Source organism: Macadamia integrifolia, chromosome 6 (genome assembly GCF_013358625.1).
Source record: "Macadamia integrifolia cultivar HAES 741 chromosome 6, SCU_Mint_v3, whole genome shotgun sequence".
Classification (NCBI taxonomy): domain Eukaryota; kingdom Viridiplantae; phylum Streptophyta; class Magnoliopsida; order Proteales; family Proteaceae; genus Macadamia; species Macadamia integrifolia.
Window position 1 is genome coordinate 19,854,420 of NC_056562.1, and position 18,623 is coordinate 19,873,042.

At 37.0% G+C, this 18,623-nt stretch overlaps 1 protein-coding gene across 3 annotated transcripts in view; it reads left to right on the forward strand.

Annotated features, from left to right (window-relative positions):
* The first annotated feature begins 4,704 nt into the window (after positions 1-4,704).
* The window catches only part of LOC122081929, a 59,236-nt gene continuing 45,317 nt past the window's right edge, over positions 4,705-18,623 (forward strand). The window contains exons 1-8 of one of the 3 annotated variants that reach the window (XM_042649348.1): positions 4,705-4,829; positions 4,956-5,116; positions 9,342-9,917; positions 10,601-11,809; positions 12,190-12,517; positions 17,389-17,641; positions 17,756-17,972; positions 18,108-18,451. In XM_042649348.1, coding sequence (XP_042505282.1) covers positions 5,003-5,116; positions 9,342-9,917; positions 10,601-11,809; positions 12,190-12,517; positions 17,389-17,641; positions 17,756-17,972; positions 18,108-18,451 — 3,041 coding nt within the window. In that variant the 5' untranslated portion in view covers positions 4,705-4,829; positions 4,956-5,002. Of the gene's footprint in view, positions 4,830-4,955; positions 5,117-7,152; positions 7,306-9,341; positions 9,918-10,600; positions 11,810-12,189; positions 12,518-17,388; positions 17,642-17,755; positions 17,973-18,107; positions 18,452-18,623 lie in introns of those variants that run through there. The other 2 variants (XM_042649349.1, XM_042649350.1) reach the window with 2 other exon arrangements.

The window sequence follows — 18,623 nt, forward strand, 5'->3', positions numbered from 1 at the left end:
TACCATTCCTCAAGAAGCAATTATTGAGGTAATGAGATCTAAAATGGTTGAAGCCACTGTGCACTTTCATGTTCATCAATAAACCAAAGCTATGACTCAAATCACAGACTCAATTCCAGTGCCTCTATAATTTTTATTCATATCAAGTCGCCAACTGTAATATCATGCTCCTTCCCCACCCTCACCCCACAAAAAAAAGTCCTAATGCCATGAACAATTCTTTAAAAAAAAAAAAAAAAAAAAAAAAAAAAAAACAGTAAGATCACAAGTGTTAATGTAAGTAATCTTCATCACTTGCTTGAACTATAACATCACATTAAAAATGTACGCCTATGAGTCGTTAATTTCCAGTGAGAGATCTGATCAACATATTTACATTACAAAACAAGTAGGAAATATCAACAAAAGAGTTCATGACATCCAATTATCTCACTCAACATTTCCATTAAAGGGTGTTCCCTACAAAATTTGATACAACATAAATAGAACATTTCTCTGATACTGAAACTGGAAGGATCTCTTCCAACCTAAAGCCAAGATCAATCCAATACCTACCTGAATTTCAGATCTTCTGTACAAATTCCCAGGTCATTAATTAGCTTGGAAATCCAGAAAAAGCTGTAGTTTCTGTACAAGCATCTCACGGGTCCCAAAAAGAGGCTTCCTACCAGTGATTCAATCCTTCTCAAGTTTCCCTGCCTTCATGCTTCCTAGCATCTCATCATGGAATATAGACACTATGCTATAGATTGATGTCCTAAGAATGTCAGCCACGGCATAGGCCTTTGCATATAATGGACCACCTGTTCTTTTATTTATGATTTTAGCCGGTCCATCTCTTCTTACTGTGTTCAACGTGGCCCACTCAATGCTGGCTGGGCCCATTAAATGTGGGGTTTGCATATTGGTCTTCTTCCCATGCATGCCTCAACAGCAAGCAGACAAGACAAAAGTGTTGAGACCACAGCAACATTACAGCCAGTACTATCCTCACTGTGTGACTGCAGTCAATGCTGCAATCGTCCTTGCACACCATGCACACAGCTACATAGTACAAAAGCATTAAATTTAGACTTTAGCATTAGATTCAAGTAAAAGAAGTGAACCAATATCATTGATCCAATCAACACGAGGGTCATTTATGAGTGAAGTCCCCATTCGCAATATAATTCACAACATGAAGCAAAGAAAACAAATGAATCAACTCAGGTTTTCTGCTCACCAAAAGAAAATCAGAAGTGAACCAAATATCATTGATCCAATCAACACAAGGGGGGCCTCCTGAAAGATGCATGGGTACATGTTTGAAACATCGACTGGCCTTTCACGAATGTAATTTCTCTTTAGCATTACAGTTGGTCCTCTCACTTACGAAGTTAAGAGATTCATGGAATTAAGGGGAAATGAATTAAAAGTAATTTTAAAATGAAAATGGGGACTTTTCTAATGATGAATATCTTACTCAAAACCTTGCCTAATATGTGAATTGAACTTTTCAATTGATCTTTATATTTCTATTCACATCCAGGGAATTACTGTTTTACTGGAGTTCAAATTTTTGTTACCATTGATATATACTATAGTTTGAGAACAATTCTAACATACTCGAATTTCGGGCATAGTAATTGAGGGCACTCCTACTGTAGCAAACCAACAAAATGTTGTATCTTAGAGTCAGTTTTTGTAAACGGTTGCACGAAGGGGGTAAATATTGACGTTAGGATAGTGTTTTGGCTTCTATATACATTTTCTAGTGTTCTGTAATGGATTTATACCGTGTATATTAATTGGAGAAATGTTCTTTGTAATCTTTTGGCTCAATCTAATTTTGGGAGGGGGGTGAAGGGATGTCATTTCACAGGGAGGAAGAGAGAGACAGACACAAGGGTATAGACGTGGCATTGTGATGCTCCATGACTGGAAATAACTTTCTTATTCTTAAGTCACATTTTAACATAGATGTCATGGTTCTACTCTAATAAATTCATTCACAATTGGACCCAATTACTACCTTGAATCAATAATAAAACCGAACTATACTGATAAAACCGTTAACTAGAACTGTTTATTAAATTTGAATTTAAAATATTAAATTTATTTAATAAACGATTTGATTTTAGTTTCTCTCCTTCATACCTTGAACCGAATCCAAAATAGGAATCGATTAACTAGAACCAATCATCCCTATTCATCACATGGCAGGAGACCATAGCTCATGGACAGATGCTATACCTGTGGAGAGAAGCTTTTCCTTATTCTGGTCTCTTCTCAGTCTCTCTGCGTGGTTTCCACCCTTGTGTTCAGATAGGGGTGTCAATCGGTCAGGCTGGTCCGGTTTCGGTTAGGCTTAATCGGGCTTGAAGATTTTCAAAGGTTACACCATGTCCGCCCATTTAACTAATCGAGCTTAGTTATTAAGGGCATGGTACACTTTATATTCTGTCGGTCGGCCTCGGGCTATAATCGGGCTTTAATTGGACCTTAACCGGGCTACAAACATGTTTAATGTTAAACGGGCTTTAACCGGTTTTTAAACGGGCCCTCTTTAAAATGTGCTCTTATATTCCGGCCCACTCATGCAAGCCCAAAAAAATGACAATAAATCAATAAATGATACCAAATATAACCATTATTTAAAATGTGAACTTGTCTTTACCTTTTAGTTTTTATTCTTTAATTTGGGGGGTAAAATAGGTATTCTACAATCATTAAAGGGTCGGGCCAAGTCGGTGCACAATAGGCCGGTCTCGATCAGACATTATTCGGTCGGTCTCGGTCGGATGTCCGACGGTCCAAGTAGCAAAACCGAGACCGACCATTTATAAACTGGCCGGGCTCAAGCCCGACATGCTTAATAAATGATCCGGGCCAGTCCGGTCTATAAATGGTCGATCCTGATCGATTTAGTCGGGTCAGGCCACGAATTGACACCCCTATGTTCAGATGTCTTCTATTTCCGTGTTCCAAGACAAGGAGAAACTATCACCATTATGCCTCATTCTGTTAGTATTCAAGATGGACCATATTCCATGGACGAACTCTACATGTCTTCATATAAGAGAGAGAGAGAGAGAGAGAGAGAGAGAGAGAGAGAGAGAGAGAGAGAGAGAGAGAGAGAGACCATGACTTGGGAAACTAAATATTTTTGAAAGAACCTTTATTCAGTCAGCCCACGAAAAGTTGTGAAATTTTCATAAGGTGGGTTAATATAGTCAAATGTTTTATTTTCATAAAATCAGTTTAATTGTGTTAACGGAGTTTTGCCTTAATGGTATGAGTCATATTGTATGTGGGTGTTGTTTCCTTGATGAAAAGTAAACTCTAATTTCTTTGTAAAATTGATCCCTACTTTTGTCTCTATAAATAATTATCATTGACACATGAGTGAATTACTAGAGAAAGTAAAGTTAAAAAGAAAAAGAAGGTAGATTAGAGTCACTAGACCAACAACTGCGTTCATATTGCAATGAATGATTATTCTACTTCAGTCATGGAATCAGTTACACCGGTCTTATCTTCATAGTAATTATATTATATTACATGTTTATCTGTTCTCAATGCAACATATTACATATATATTGTCTTTCAAAAGTCAACATTTTGCTTCACATTATGCCTAAACACCATCCTCTCTTTAAAGTTCTCTCCTGACTTATGGGAAAAAAATCGTCTGCAATTCCGATCTCGTACAATTCCGTGCAATACCACCTTCAGGCGGTGACACGTGTATTGATACCAATACAATGGTCCAGATCTGATTTAAATGTCTTTTCACTGATTTAATGTTTTATTAGTTATACCAGATCTGGGCCATTGTATTGGTATCAATACACGTGTCACCGCTTGAAGGTGGTATTACACGGAATTGTACGAGATCGGAATTGTAGACGATTTCAACCCTGACTTATGCCTTTCAGCCTTTTCCTGTGTGCTGTTATGATGTGATTGATACCAGCAAATCCCAGTAACATCTCTAGGCCTTGTTCTTTAATTTTTTTTTTTTTAGTGAATAATCTCTCTTTTTGAATCTACCAGCTTCTGTTAGAGACACTTTACCGTGACATCTCATGGTGTTACCCATATAACTCCTGAGTCCTGATCGACTTAACCCAATGACCCAATTGAGTTCTTCGCCCAACCCAATTCAACCAGTTGAGATTTGTTGACTTGTTCTTTTTACATTGACCAGAGAAGCTGGAGTGCTTTGAATCGGATAAAAATTTGGCTGTTACCCGGGTTACATGTACCATAGAAATAAAATCTCGGTGGGTATTTCAAAAATACTAAGAAACCTGAGAGGGTATTTTCTTAGATACTTTTTAGATTCCATTTCTTAGACGGCAACGCCGGCAACTTGGTTGGAATTGAACTGAATTAATTACCAGACAAATAGGTTGTAAGTAATAGTAATTTCCCTATCTGTACTACATTCCCAACCCATAGTCTGAGATGTGTATGGACAATCAATTCTAATACAAAATATCACTTTTAATTTCGGACGAAAGATCTATTTTTGGACCATATTAGCCATACCAATTTGACCCTTCCCAATCTCTACAAAGCGGAATAAGGCTGCGTATGTTATAATTCTTCTCAAACCTCACAGTGACGAGAGCTTCAGTCATTGAGCACAACCTTTAGCCGATCGAATAGATACCCATGCCTTTATAAAAAAAAAAAAAAAAAAAAAAAAAAAAAAAATACCCATACCTAAATCCTTTATGAGAAGTTCCTTCTTTTATTTGAGCTTTTTGAATTAGCGTTACTTTTAAAAAAGATAGATGAAGATGGATAAAGGTGAATAAGCATAGGATTCGTCCCTTTCCTAGGTTAATGCTTCCTCGTTTTTTTTCTCCTCTTCCTTTAGAACTAAGAAATCCATTCCTTTCTCCTTCCTGTTGCATTTAAAGCTCTTTATTATGGATCAAAAGATGACACTGAAAACGGGTTTTCAGTTTGGCTTTGTTTGATAGAGAGTGGAAGGAGAACCAGTTGAGAAGGTATGGAGAAGGCTTCAGCTAAGAAGAAAGGCAAGCAAATAGAGAAAGACTTGATCGATTTGATTTTTTCTTGGACACTTAAAGATATCTTGAATGAAGAGCTTTACACAGACAAGGTTTGCCATTTTCATCTCTTTCATAACTTTAACCTTTTTTTCTTTCTTTTGGAACAAAAACATAGAGCTACTGATGATGCCTGATCTGTTTTAAACAAGGTCTCATACAAACTTTATTCTCTAAACAGATTAGATTGGAGATGGGTTTTTCTTTGTTTTTGTTCCTTTTTATCTTTCATGAACATTAGACCTTGTAGGGGAAATTGAGATTTCACTGTGATCGGTGAAGTATAAAGTTTTACTATTTGTCACGTTGAAGCGTATGCATAAATCCTATTGACTTTAGACCAGCTAAGCATTTCATTTAAATAATTTCAGTTTAAAATCAATAGTAGAAGTGGCTAAAATTGCAGAGGATGTCATTTTGTTTTTATATTTAGAGGAAAGGAACTTTGTCCATTCGTGCCCTTCATGCCAAGACACAGTTAATCGTGAAAATATCCAGAGTGTGCTAGGGCAGCTTGATCTTTTAATACTCAAGAAAAGCCGGGCAGGAAGATTCTTTCTCCCTTCTATTTATTTCCCTTTGAAGGGATTTTCATAATTTTGTTATAATCTTGAATCAGAGTTTAAGCCATTTTCCATAAAAGTGAAGCGGTAAGCACGGTGACGCCTAGAATGACCTATCTTGAAGGAGGAATCCTTGCCCTTGTGGCTGGTAGGAAGAAGAAGAAACCCAGCCCGTAATTGGGCTAAGGCCCACCTGTGTCAAAGAGATAAAAATATATAGATACTGTTAAATGTAACGGTACCTTGTTGTATTTGGTAATGTGTCACAGTTTTGCCACATGACATGTGTGGGTGGTTCCATCTGGTAGGTTGAGCATCCCTACACCCATTCGCTCGTCAAATTTTAGCTCGAAATCAGTGAGAGAAGTTCATCAAAAGGTTTAGATTCCAGAACCATGAGAGTGGCACTGTTGTAATTCTATGAAACCTTAACCAATTTTGTTAAAGGCCCAATTTGGCCCCCAGTCCTAGACCTTTTAAACAAGCCCATAAACTGAAACGTGAGCATTGGCACGTCAATCGTTCCGGTTCAACTTATTGGTTGTGTCGTTTCTGTTGCCCTTACGGTTTTAAGAATCATTATTGGGTCGGCCAATCTTGGGCTGAGGATCAGTATCCGGCTCTGGTTTTGATAACGAATTGGATTGGGCAATCTGATCTGATCTATATTAAATTATAAAAAATTTATCGATTTCTTGCAAAAACATCCTCTGCAGTGAGTGCGGTGGTATAGTGAGCATCGGATGGCCAATAGGACCTCGGGATGTGTGCTTGAATGCTCTCAACCATCCGATGCTCACGGCCCCGCCGCACTCACTGCAGAGAATAATCATTTCGTTTTCTTTTATAAATCACCACAGCAACTTCCAAGGATGAGTTTCATATTTGTTTTAGGGGAGAGGGTTCTCTAACAAGCATGGTACATTAGGCCTTCTCACATTTTTTTTTCTTCTTATTATCTTTTTCATTAAAAAATTAATGTAATGATAAATACGAGGAGCAATGTACACCTTAGGCTTTAGAGAGCCTTTTTCCCTTTTTCATTTTTTCATGTTGTAGATCAAACATAGATTTTTCTGGTATTTTGTTCATTTTTTTTATTAAAATATATTAATTTTCATTTTTATTTTAATTATTAAAAAAATAAATTTATGACTTTTATTAATATCCTTTGATTAATATAATCACTAGGTTCTTACAAAAAATTTTAGATTTTTTTACACAATTAATGTATCTTTTGAATTTTGTCCAATATTTAAAAAAAAAAAAAAAATTCCTCCCATTTTGATTTTTACACTTTTATTCATTATTGGAATTTTTTTTTTTATTATTTTCGATAGATACTAGCCCAGCGGCCCAGCCGGGGTCGATCCCCAAAAGACATTTTCGAGCCTTGCAGGCCGATCCGGATCAGCAACCGTATCGATCTCCGTACCCGATACCGATTACTGAAACCATGGATCCATGAGACCATCAATGAGACCATGCTACCCTTTCTTTGTTCTTCCAGACTCCAAACTCCGAACTCCAGGCAACTCACAGCTTCCGAACTTCCTTCTCAACATGGCTCGTTCTGTTTTCTTTCCCTTTCACACTAACCCGAAATGCAGTATGAAGCTGTTCCAAAATCTTCTTAGAAACATGGGTTTTGGGTTTTATCAAATGCTTTGTTCTTTATGGTGAGTCTAATCAAATCTATTGATTATAAGCTTTCGATTTTGCATTACTATTTAGTAATTAATTCGAAGCTTTGCTATGAACATTTTGGTTCTAAATCCTAGATGCAGTCATTACAGTGGAAAGATCACTTACTCCGTAACTCAACCGAGTCAACTGACTCGGAAAGATTTTTTTATGCAGTTGGGAATGTTTGCCTAGTTGCAAATCAGAACCCCATTTTGTAAAAAAAAGTCTATAATTTTGTTTCAGTTTGTTGTTACAGTCTAATCTCCTGCGAGTCTGACCCGTCTAATTCAGGCAGCTATAGTGGTGGGTTAAAACATCATGAAATTATTTAATTCAATTTGTCTGGTTCTAGTTTTGTTCAAGACTCAGGTTTAGTTGTATCAGTTCCTTACATTTCTTTTGAGCAGTGATTTATGCTGCCATATTTGTTCTCACCAGGCAAGCTTTATTCCATGTTTGTGGGCATCACTTACATTTAACTTCATTGGCCATTTCATCTGTCTGAATGCAGTTCAAGATCCAATATCATTGTTTACATTTTTAATGCATAGAAACCATATAGGTGTAGTATAATCAGATCAAAGTGTCAAGACGACGTCGTCTTTACTTTCTGCCTTCTGGTTTTGAAATGATTCAGTAGTTCTTGTAGGCTCTCATCCTTCGAGAAAGATTGGGTTATATCTTGGTGATTTTGGATGTGAAAGGGGATTAGGCTGCAGGATGATTGTCATGATCTCATTAACCTGTTAATCATATTCATATGATGTTGAACTGTACTAATATATTAAAAGGAAAGGTGAAAAAAAAAAAAAAGGTTCAGAAGATCCGTGGTTCCTTGACTCTCAAATGCGTGGAAATTTTCATTCCTCTTTGTAACGCTAATAAGAGTTACAGTAGGGGAAAAGTGAGAGGACATGCTGGATAATGGTTGAACCATTGGCAATGTAAATATAAGAACATTTCCCTGCATAGAAAATCGGCTTGCCATATTAATTCTAGTCCTTAACACAGAGAAAGTTAATTTCCTTGAGTGACAATTGAATTAATTTTGACTAGATAGGTTGTTTATATAAGGAATATGGCACTAGTAAGATTAGCAGAGGCCTTGTACTTGTTGGAGTTGCTGCTTTGCTTTTGAGTACTGCAGGGTTGGAGAGTGTCTGAGCCATCACCTTCAATCGGCTACTATGCCACTGGCATTAATACAATTCTTTGCATCACACTTTGGAAAATGTCCTTGTTATTTTTTATATACTCCTTATTATATCCTTTCCTTTTTTTTTTTTTTTAAGTCAAAACATTTCTCATAATTTGTAATATTGAGAAGATTTGTATTATTTTAGGTTGAATTTGTATTACTTTGAAAAATTTCAGGATAAAGGGGAAATATCTCCCAAATGGATATTCTCAATTTTCAGTTCTGCTACCTGTTTTTGTGAAAAGTAGTTTTACTATAAACCAAGAATGCCCACTCCAGGTGACTAAATTAGAGTCTTGAATCATTGTTTTGACCATATACTCATCCAAGCTTTAATTGAAGGAACAAATACTCAAACTGACTTGGAACTCCTTATGACATTTGTGCATGCATGATTTAAGTAAGAGTTGTATTTAGATTTCTTAGTTGTATCTTCTCATATTTTCGTCCTTGTTATGTTTCACTATTGGATGGAATTTATTTGATTTCAGTGATAATCAATAATGTATCATGTCTCTTGTGTACCAATTGTAAACCTTCTAGCAAACTGCATCTTTCAATAAGAAGTTGGTCAACTGTTAAACTATTATACTTGGCCTCAATTTTTACTATGATAATTCGCCTGTACTTTAGTCATCGAATTTTAAATCCTTTTTATCAGTTAACCTCTCTACTAATGCTACTACTTTTTGTGATTACTGTAGTTTTCTCCTTCATTGGATTATCTTCATTAGTTTAATGCTGATATCAATTAATTTTAATTTTAATGAAGTCTGTGAACTTTCTTGGCCTTAAGTTTTGAACTTAACCATTTTCTAATGCTTATTGCAGGTGGAAAAGATTCCAATATATTTTGAGTCGGTAGAGCATTATCTTGGGTCTTTTAAGTTCCCTTTATTAGAGGATATACGTGCTGAGTTATGTGCGAGTATGAAGGAAATCTCAGAGGCACCGAGAGCAAAAGTGACCCCCCTTTCAGAGTCTAAGCCATATGGTTCACTGTTATATGAGATCAGGGTTGACTCTTGGAGGAACAAGTCAAGATTGGGTGGCACGGAAGATTACAAACCAAAGCCTGGGGACATTTATGTTTTGTCCGATAGAGTACCTGAATATGTTGAAGCTTTACAACATTATGGGAGGTCGTGGACTTTTGCCCTAGTCACTAAAGTTCCAGACAATGAACAATCTGAGGAGGGCTTTTCAGACAATGAACAATCAGGAGAGAACTCATCTATGTATTTAAAAATCATGGCTTCAAAATCTATTGAAATCATAGAGGGGATGCTGGATTCACTTTTTGCATTTTTCATTACAAATGTTACAACAAACAATAGAATATGGATTGCCTTGCAAGGGAAAGGAAATTTGAAAATTATTGAGGAGATTCTGGATGACAATGCAATGGTATGAAAATTGGAATTATTTGTTCTATGTTTGGTGTTAAGGTGCATTTACAAACACACAGTTGCAGAGAACCCAAGGTGCACATGAAAGGCTAGGTTCAGGAATCAGGATATCCTGATGGTTTCTCATGTAGGAGTTGTTGACTGACATTTTACTTGGTTGGATGTTCCTAAACCCAGATCTGTAGAGTGAGAATGGCTAGAAATGGAAAAGGACATTATTGATCGTAGAAGAGGCTTAAATACTGTATAGTTAGGGTCTCTCCTTATGGTTGTTTGGATGAATCTAACAATCCAATCAATGAAAAGTGACAGAAATATTGTGAATGGTTTGGAGAGGCATTTATTGTCTCACAAAATGGGAGTTCTCCATGGTTGGAGATGTACCTTAGGAATCATTCTTTAGGTTTCAGGCACCACCTAGTGTTGCCAAGCTTAGCATGATGAAATTTGCTTTCTATACTTATTTGTAGTTTCTGGATGGTGTTTCCAAAGTTGTACAAAAGTTTTTGTTAAATTTTTTTAATGGTTTTATAAATACATTTATTTATTTATTATGTCCACAATAGAAACATAAGAGATAGTTCCCTAGGGAATAATTTTTCTTTGAAATAGAAGGTCTAGTGTACTGTGTAAATACTATGATTTCATGAATTTATTTGGTTGTTTTGTTTTTTATTCTAGGTCAAGAATTGCTGTAATATCTGTTCTTCTCAAGAGCAGGATCGCATTTGTGCTGAAAGATTTGGAAACAGTATATCATCTGAGTTGAATGAGTCCCAAACTGGTGCAGTGCTAAATTCTATTTCTACAATGCAGTGCAATCACAAGTGTTCTGTTAAGCTTATCTGGGGTCCACCAGGCACAGGTAAAACTAAAACAGTCAGCACATTGCTTTTTAGTGCCTTAAATATGAAGTGCAGAACTGTGGCATGTGCTCCGACAAACATTGCAATTAAGGAGGTGGCTTCACGTGTCCTTAAGCTGGTTAAAAGGTTCAGGCAAACTGAATATGGAGATTATAGCTCATGTTGTTCCTTGGTGGATGTGCTTTTGTTTGGAAATAAGGATCATCTGGAAGTGGGTTATGATCTTGAGGAAATATTTTTGGATTTTAGGGTGGATAGGCTTGTGGAATGCTTTGCAAGACTAACTGGATGGAAACATCACTTTCAGTCCATGATAGATTTTCTGGAGAAATGTGTTCCGCAGTACCGTATTTACTTGGAAAATGAAAGAAGCAAGATTGATGTAGTTTTGGAGAATGAAACTTGCGAAGGTGTGCTATCATTTCTTGAGTGGACAAGGCAGCGATTCAAGGCAGTTGCACAACCACTAGGAAAATGTGTCAGGGCATTGTGCACCCATCTGCCCCAAAATCTCATCTTGCCACAGAATATCCAATCCATGGATTCTTTGCTTTATTTGCTGGAATCCTTTAAAATTCGGTTGTTTCAAAATGCTGTGGTTGAGAAAGAGCTAGAGGAACTCTTTTCACATTCAGAATATGGGTTTGTAACACCTCCTCTGGATAAAATTGCATCTGAATGGGTTAATTTTTCTACATCTGTCGCACTGGCCGAGATCAGGAACCAATGTCTCTGTACTCTACGATCTCTTCTTGATTCTCTGATAAGCCTTGATCTTCCTCATTCTATGAACAAAGATTCCATAAGAAAATATTGTTTTCAATCTGCTTCTTTAATTTTCTGCACAACATCAAGTTCATTTAAGTTGCGTCGTTTTGAAATAAAGCATTTGGATGTATTGGTTATTGATGAAGCTGCTCAGTTAAAAGAATGTGAATCAGCAATACCTTTACAACTCCCAGGTATACGGCATGCCTTTCTCATTGGTGATCAGTGTCAGCTACCTGCAATAATTAAAAGCAAGGTATACTTAAACTATTCTTCTTCTTTCTTTTTTGTACCTTTTTCCTAGAGGTACATTGCAACAGAGTTGCATGAATGAATTTGTGGTTTTGGGCCACCATTTTTTTTTTTTTTTTGATAGGTAGGAAGGGGAAGTAGATAACAGCTAGGAGGCTCGAACTCGAGACCTGGTGAGCATGAGCTTTTCATGCATTACGGCTCACCAGCTGCACTAGGCAGTTGTTATCCAATGTGGGTATTGCATATGCTCTTTTTTCTGGCTACCATTTGTTTTGTCCCTCTATGAGGACATACTGTTGATCTATCCAATGTGGGTATTGCATATGCTCTTTATGTTGCAACTGATGATAGAGTGATTCTCTAACATTTATTCATTTGTAGGTTTCTGAAAAAGCTGGTTTTGGAAGGAGTCTGTTTGAGAGATTGAGTTTACTTAAACATCCAAAGCATCTTCTCAATATGCAGTATAGGATGCATCCTAAAATCAGTGTTTTCCCAAATGCAAAATTTTACCGCAACCAGATTTTGGATGCACCAAGTGTTCAGGATCAATGTTATGAGATACACTATCTTCCTCAACCTATGTATGGGCCTTACTCCTTTATAAATATCCCTGATGGAAGAGAGATATCGGATGATGTTGGACATAGTCTAAAAAATCTGGTGGAGGTAGCAGTTGTCGTAAAAGTATTGCGGAATCTTTTCAAAGGTATGTTCTGGTTGTAGGCTTTGCAGTAGAGAAGTCAGTGGAGAACTCAAATTCTTTGAAGAGTTTTATGACGTCTAAATCACCAAGTATCATATGAACTTGTCTTCTAAGATATCCTTTATGCTTTATCGTTTTGTTTAGAATTTTCGTTTGAGTTTTCAAACTGATACAAACTTTGAAGGAAAAGAAATTCTTTTGTAAGATCAAATACCATTTTCTTTTGATATTTTGAAAAATCAATGCTGAGTCTGGTTCTTTCACAAGGACTGGAGGGTTTTAGATGATTGATATGGTTTGTTTCCTTAAATTTCCAAATGACCACAAGATAGAGGGGTTTTAGATGATTGATTTTCTAATAGCCCCAATCTAACCAAGGGTTTTTTTCTTGGGTTTAATGCCCGTCATGGCATTCTTACTCACTCAGCTTTATCCCAGCTAAATGGGGCTGGATACATGGATCCTGTTGATGTATATATTGATGCTGCCCTTCCCTAACAGTTCGAGCTTTTAGGAGAAACTGTAGCAAACATACTATCAAAGTAGGGAGGCAAATTATTCGACTCCTGGGAAGTGTTGCATATAGGTTGTCCTTGTTGGCAACCTTGGCCATGTATCAGTGATGAGGTGGCCTGAGATGATGATGTGGCAATGTACAGTCACCTGATGACATGTCAGTGCTCAGTGTCAATACCTCTAGGTTGCATGTGTGCAGTGGATATGTTGGTGGTGTTTGTTGTGCATCGCCATGTAAGTTGCGGCAATTTTGGAAAGTTTATGTTCGGGGGCATTTTAGTCATCTCAAATGGGAGTTTCAGTAGTTGACTCCTTCTAGAAAGTTGTAGAGTGTTTAATATTCTTTCCAACACATCTGGAATCGCCTCGATCCTTCTTAGAATGCGAAAGTTATGGTCTGCACAAGATTTGGAAGCATTTTAGTCATTCCATATGGCAGTTTCAGCTGATGGATCCTTCTGGAATATTTTAGAGCATCTAGTTGTGAATCCAACGCATCTTGATTCATCTCAATCTGAGTTCGGTTGAAGAAGTTATAATCATTTTCGTTTGGTCGCTGCAATATGGCATCAATGTTTAATGAAATGCCTACATAAGGTATCGCACATGTTTTAAGGAAATATGGGGCCCATCTGGTGAGGTGGTAGTAGTAGAGTGTGAGTTTTGTAGTTTGATGATGTTGAGTTGGTGATTGGCCAGGTGGCTATGCCAAGTGGCTGTAGCCAGTGAGGTCGCACACTTGTTGCTCAAGGTATAAGGCTGTGGCACACAAAGAAGGCCCATGGCTGCACACAGCCAAGGCCAGCCCCAGCTCGTGTGCACTGTAGCTTGTCCACAAATCCTGCACACGCGAGCCAGCAGGCTAAATGGTTTGAGCTCCCTAAAAAAACTGTGGAACTTCTGAAGCCACTGTTGGTTTTTATTATTAAGGGGTCAAGGGTATTTAATTTTGGCCCATGATGGGAATCTATCTGATCCCTAGGAAGCAAGGTGCTTCTTCTGTGCCCAACTTTAGGCCCATTGCTCTTTGCAATCTGTTGTATAAGTTCATTGCCAAGATTCTTGCTACCAGACTTAAGGCTGTGGTTGATTTACTTGTCAGTGACAATTAGTCTACTTTCATTCTTGGTACGTGTATTACGGTTAATATCCTTCTTTGCAGTGAAATTGTTAGGGGACTCGACAGAAAATCTTATTCTCCTACTGCTCTTATTAAGATTGATATCCATAAAGCCTTCGTCTCCTTGAGATGGGACTTCATTGCTTAGGTTATGCATCGTATGGGATTTCCCCCAACTTTTGTTCATTGGGTTTAGTGCTATATGATATATCTCTTCCCCCAGCTTCTCGGTTTTGGTTAATGGTAGTCTGGCTGGCTATTCCAATGTTAAGAGTGAGAGCCGATAAATTGAAAAAAAGGTTCTTATGTTATGGCAAATCAGATCCTTGGCATCTCAGTTGGATTTCTCAGCAAGCTGGATGCCTATATCAGCTAATGATGTGGCATACTTAGTTGTCTAGAGAAGGTGTTCTTAGGATGAGGTGGAGCTCCAGGAGCTCTGTCCCATTGCAGGATTGGTCAGGATATTTTTCTTTTGCGCTTACTTTAATTTGCAGTTTCTTTTCCTGCCCTGTTGGGCTTCTGTACTCTTTTTTTCATTAATAAAATCCTTTGCTGTTATTGATAAAAAAAAATGTGTTTGATTCCAACTCTTGACCTTTTTCTGGAAGCTATGTAAACAAGTTCTGTAATAATTAATATAGAAGATACTTTATTAGTTCATCTGGTTTTCGGTCTTGAGGTTCATTTGATTTGTTGGAAAGTGGTAGGAGAAACTTAAAACAAATTTGAAATATTGTGGTAATCTGTCATCACAGTGCTTAAGATGTAAAGACCTACATCCATACGAAGAAGGCCAACAAGAGTGGCCAGCATGTGGCCTACCTTGTTGATGATTTCTAGTTTCCAATACTTAGTTTTATTTCTGTTTATGTTTAGTTCCAGTTGAACCTGGTTCAATTATGGTTCAATTAGTTCAGTTTAAGTCATGTTATTTCCCCACATGTTATTTGTACAAACCAAGTCGTTAGTCAAGCTCGGTTAGGGGAAGGCGAATTTATTTTCCACCTCATTATTTTATTTCTTATTTTGTCACTTAAAACTCAGGCTTGTTAGGACTTTAACTCTTGTCAAAGTTAGAGTCGGTTGGGGATTCCCACTACCATTCTAATTATAGTTTTTGTCTTCGATAAAAAGGGATCAAAAGGGTCATTCCCTCCCACGATTTTTAGAACAACCATCAATTTTCTGCTGCTGCTGCTAGCCTCTCATCCTGCTTTGGAGAACTTCGTTGTGTCTGATCAAGGTGATGGAATTGGTGTTTGATCCAATTGACGTCTTGCGGTGTGAAGCCCAGATGGTTTGATATTGTTAATTTCCTCTACAAGCTACTGGTTTTCTTATTATGTTATCTATCCAATCCCTTATTCTGCTACCTTCAAGTAAGTGTTCAAGTTTTTCTTTCATTTCTTCAAGTCTTTTAGAAGTTTGGATGCAATGAGTTTTTATGGATTAAGCAATTCAGTCATCCGTTGAATTCAAATTTTGACTAGACCTTCAAGAACCCTAATTTGGAAATCGATTCAAATTTAGTATCTTTCTGATGGCTGGATCTTGAGATATTTGCATAAAATCAATTCTTCCCCTCTCTTCTCAAAAGCCTGAATCGAGTTACTATTTGTGTTCAAGAAGTAAAGTTACTGTTTTGTCTCCCTTTGGTGATTCAAATTCACTCCTATAAATCAGAGATCGATTGGGATTTATTCCCCTAATTTCTAAACCGTAAATTGGGGATGGAAATTACCATTTGCCACTCTCGGTTCCTGTTGTGTTTTCCCTCCATAGTTTCTGTTTTAGTCACTTCAAATCCTCTTCAATTGCATCTGAATTATTCGTTGATTATAGATCCTTGTCAACTGGCTAATGTTTTGAGTATTTCAAATACAGTACTACATTACGTTTCCTGTTTGAGATTTTATGTGAAACGGTAGTACATAGTATCAGAGCAGGGAGGTCAAGTGTTCGACTCCTGGGAAGTGCATCATAAGAGTTTTCCCGACATTTTTTCTTCTCCCTTGGTTCCACGCAAAGGAAATGCTGCGTGAGCTCCTCGTGCAAGGACTATAGGATCTTAGCTTGCACAAGGGGGGAGGGAGTGTTGATGTATACATTTACGCTGCTCTTCCCTAACAGTTAGAGCATTTAGGTGAAACAGTAGTGAAGAGTCTTCTTTTCCTTGAATTCAGGGACAACAGAACCAAAATGACACTGACATGTTGCTTTCTTGGCCACTTTATGCACTGGGTCCTCGACTCCTCATTACCATCAAACATCCTGGCTTTCCCTTGCCTCCAAGGTCTAAACATACTAGTTCACCACCAAAAGAATCTTTCTCAAGCCTCAACACAAACCTCCCTAACATTCTGGCATAACCGAATGTATTGATGCTGAGTAAACCTACCTAACCCGCACACAGACTTAAACTCCATACAAACAGTATAGGCATAATTATTCCATACAAACAGTATAGCTATAATTGCACCTAAGAAGTGGAATTTAAGTTCTGTTACTCTAGCAGCCACTGTTAACCAAGCCTTAAATTGCTAGCTCATCCATGTGTTCTATTTTTTATTTTGTTTCTTAAAGTGTTTTCCTGGGCTTTGGTGAAGTTGATTTTGTCATTGATCTAACTTTTGCTTTTTTGGTTTTTTCTTCAACAAATACTATATGTTCACGGATATCTCCCGCAGACTTTGTGATTACTATTTACTAATGCCATATTCAAATACAGTATTGATCCATAAATTTATTATAGGGGTAGCTAAACTAGAACTTGCATTGGTTCTACCTATTTCTATTCAGATGTGCTTTCCAACAAGTATGTTGTATGTAATTGCAAAGTTTTCATTCATTTCCTTCACATTTTGCTTTGTTATCATAAATATTCAAGCATATGGAAGAGTATAGATGCATTTCCGTGATACATCCATGAAAATTTTTACTTTCTAATACCCCTATTTAGGCCATAGTACTAATACATAAGAACTTGCTCTGTGGTAAAGCTTTTTAACCACTTCATGATACTCAAGTTCCCACCAAGTTGGATTTTGATACTATGTAAGTACGAACATTGACCAATCACACGTTAGATTCAGATGAAATGCATTTCTGGTATGCTTTCTCATTTTGTAGATAGTAGTTAAGTTTTAAAAAAAAAAACCACAGCCTGTACTGATTCTAGACTATTTCATTCTAACCCTGAAAATTCTGAAGAATTATTATATTGCAAATTTTCTAGCTTGGGATGCCTCAAGAGAGAAGCTCAGCGTTGGTGTTATTTCTCCATATAATGCTCAAGTTGCTGCAATTCAAGAGAAAATTGTAGGGAAATACGACACAAACAGTAACTTTGAGGTGAAAGTGAATTCTATTGATGGTTTCCAGGGAAGTGAGGAGGATATCATAATATTCTCTACTGTCAGATCCAATAAGCAGGGGTCAATTGGGTTTTTGTCTCCTCAGAGAGCTAATGTGGCTCTGACAAGGGCCAAGTATGTCTTCTATATGCTTCAAAAGGGTTTATTCTAATGCCTATATGTTGAAGATAGTAAATGTGGTTAATTTGTATCATAATTTATTTATTTGGTTTTTTTATCTTTTGGCAGACATTGCCTTTGGATTATAGGAAATGGAGAAACTCTGATAAAGAGTGGATCTATCTGGTCGAAATTAGTCTATGATGCCCAAAAGCGTGAGTGCTTTTTCAATGTTGATGATGACAAAGATATGGCTAAAGCAATATTGCAAGTCAAGAAAGAGCTTGACCAGATGGGTGATTTACTTAATGGGGACTCAATGCTTTTCAAAAATGCAAGGTGGAAGGTAAATTAATTAAAAAGAATTCACTTTCCTCTCACTACAGTATTCTTCAATATTGTTATTTGGAGTGTAAACTTCTAATACGGGATCAGGGAATTTTTGTATTTAACTTCGGTTAATGTTTCTCCAAATTTCCAGGTTCTATTCAGTGAAAACTTTAGGAAATCTTTTGGGAAACTGAAGTCGATGCAAAAAAAAAAGGCAGTGATTAATCTTCTGCTGAGGCTCTCCAGTGGATGGCGCCCCAAAAAAACAAATATAGACCCCACTTGTGACAGCTCTGTAAATCTTGTGAAACAGTTCAAGACTGGAAATTTGTATATTGTTTGTTCTGTTGATATTAAAAGCTATATGCAAGTTTTGAAGATTTGGGATATTTTACCACTAGAGGAGATTCCAAAACTTGTTAAACGTCTGGATAACGTCTTTGTAGCATTCACAGATGATTTTGTCAATCGCTGCAAAGTGAAACGTATGGATGGGTATGTTGATTTCTTTGTCTCTCAGATATATGGGAACTTGTGCCTGTCATGCATTGACTGGAAAATTTTCGGATTTTGTTTCCTTTTCTCATTTCGTTCCACCCTTGGTGTCCCTTAGTTAAGCAGTATGGACCTTTTTTTATGGGATTTTCAACATATATATTTTAATATA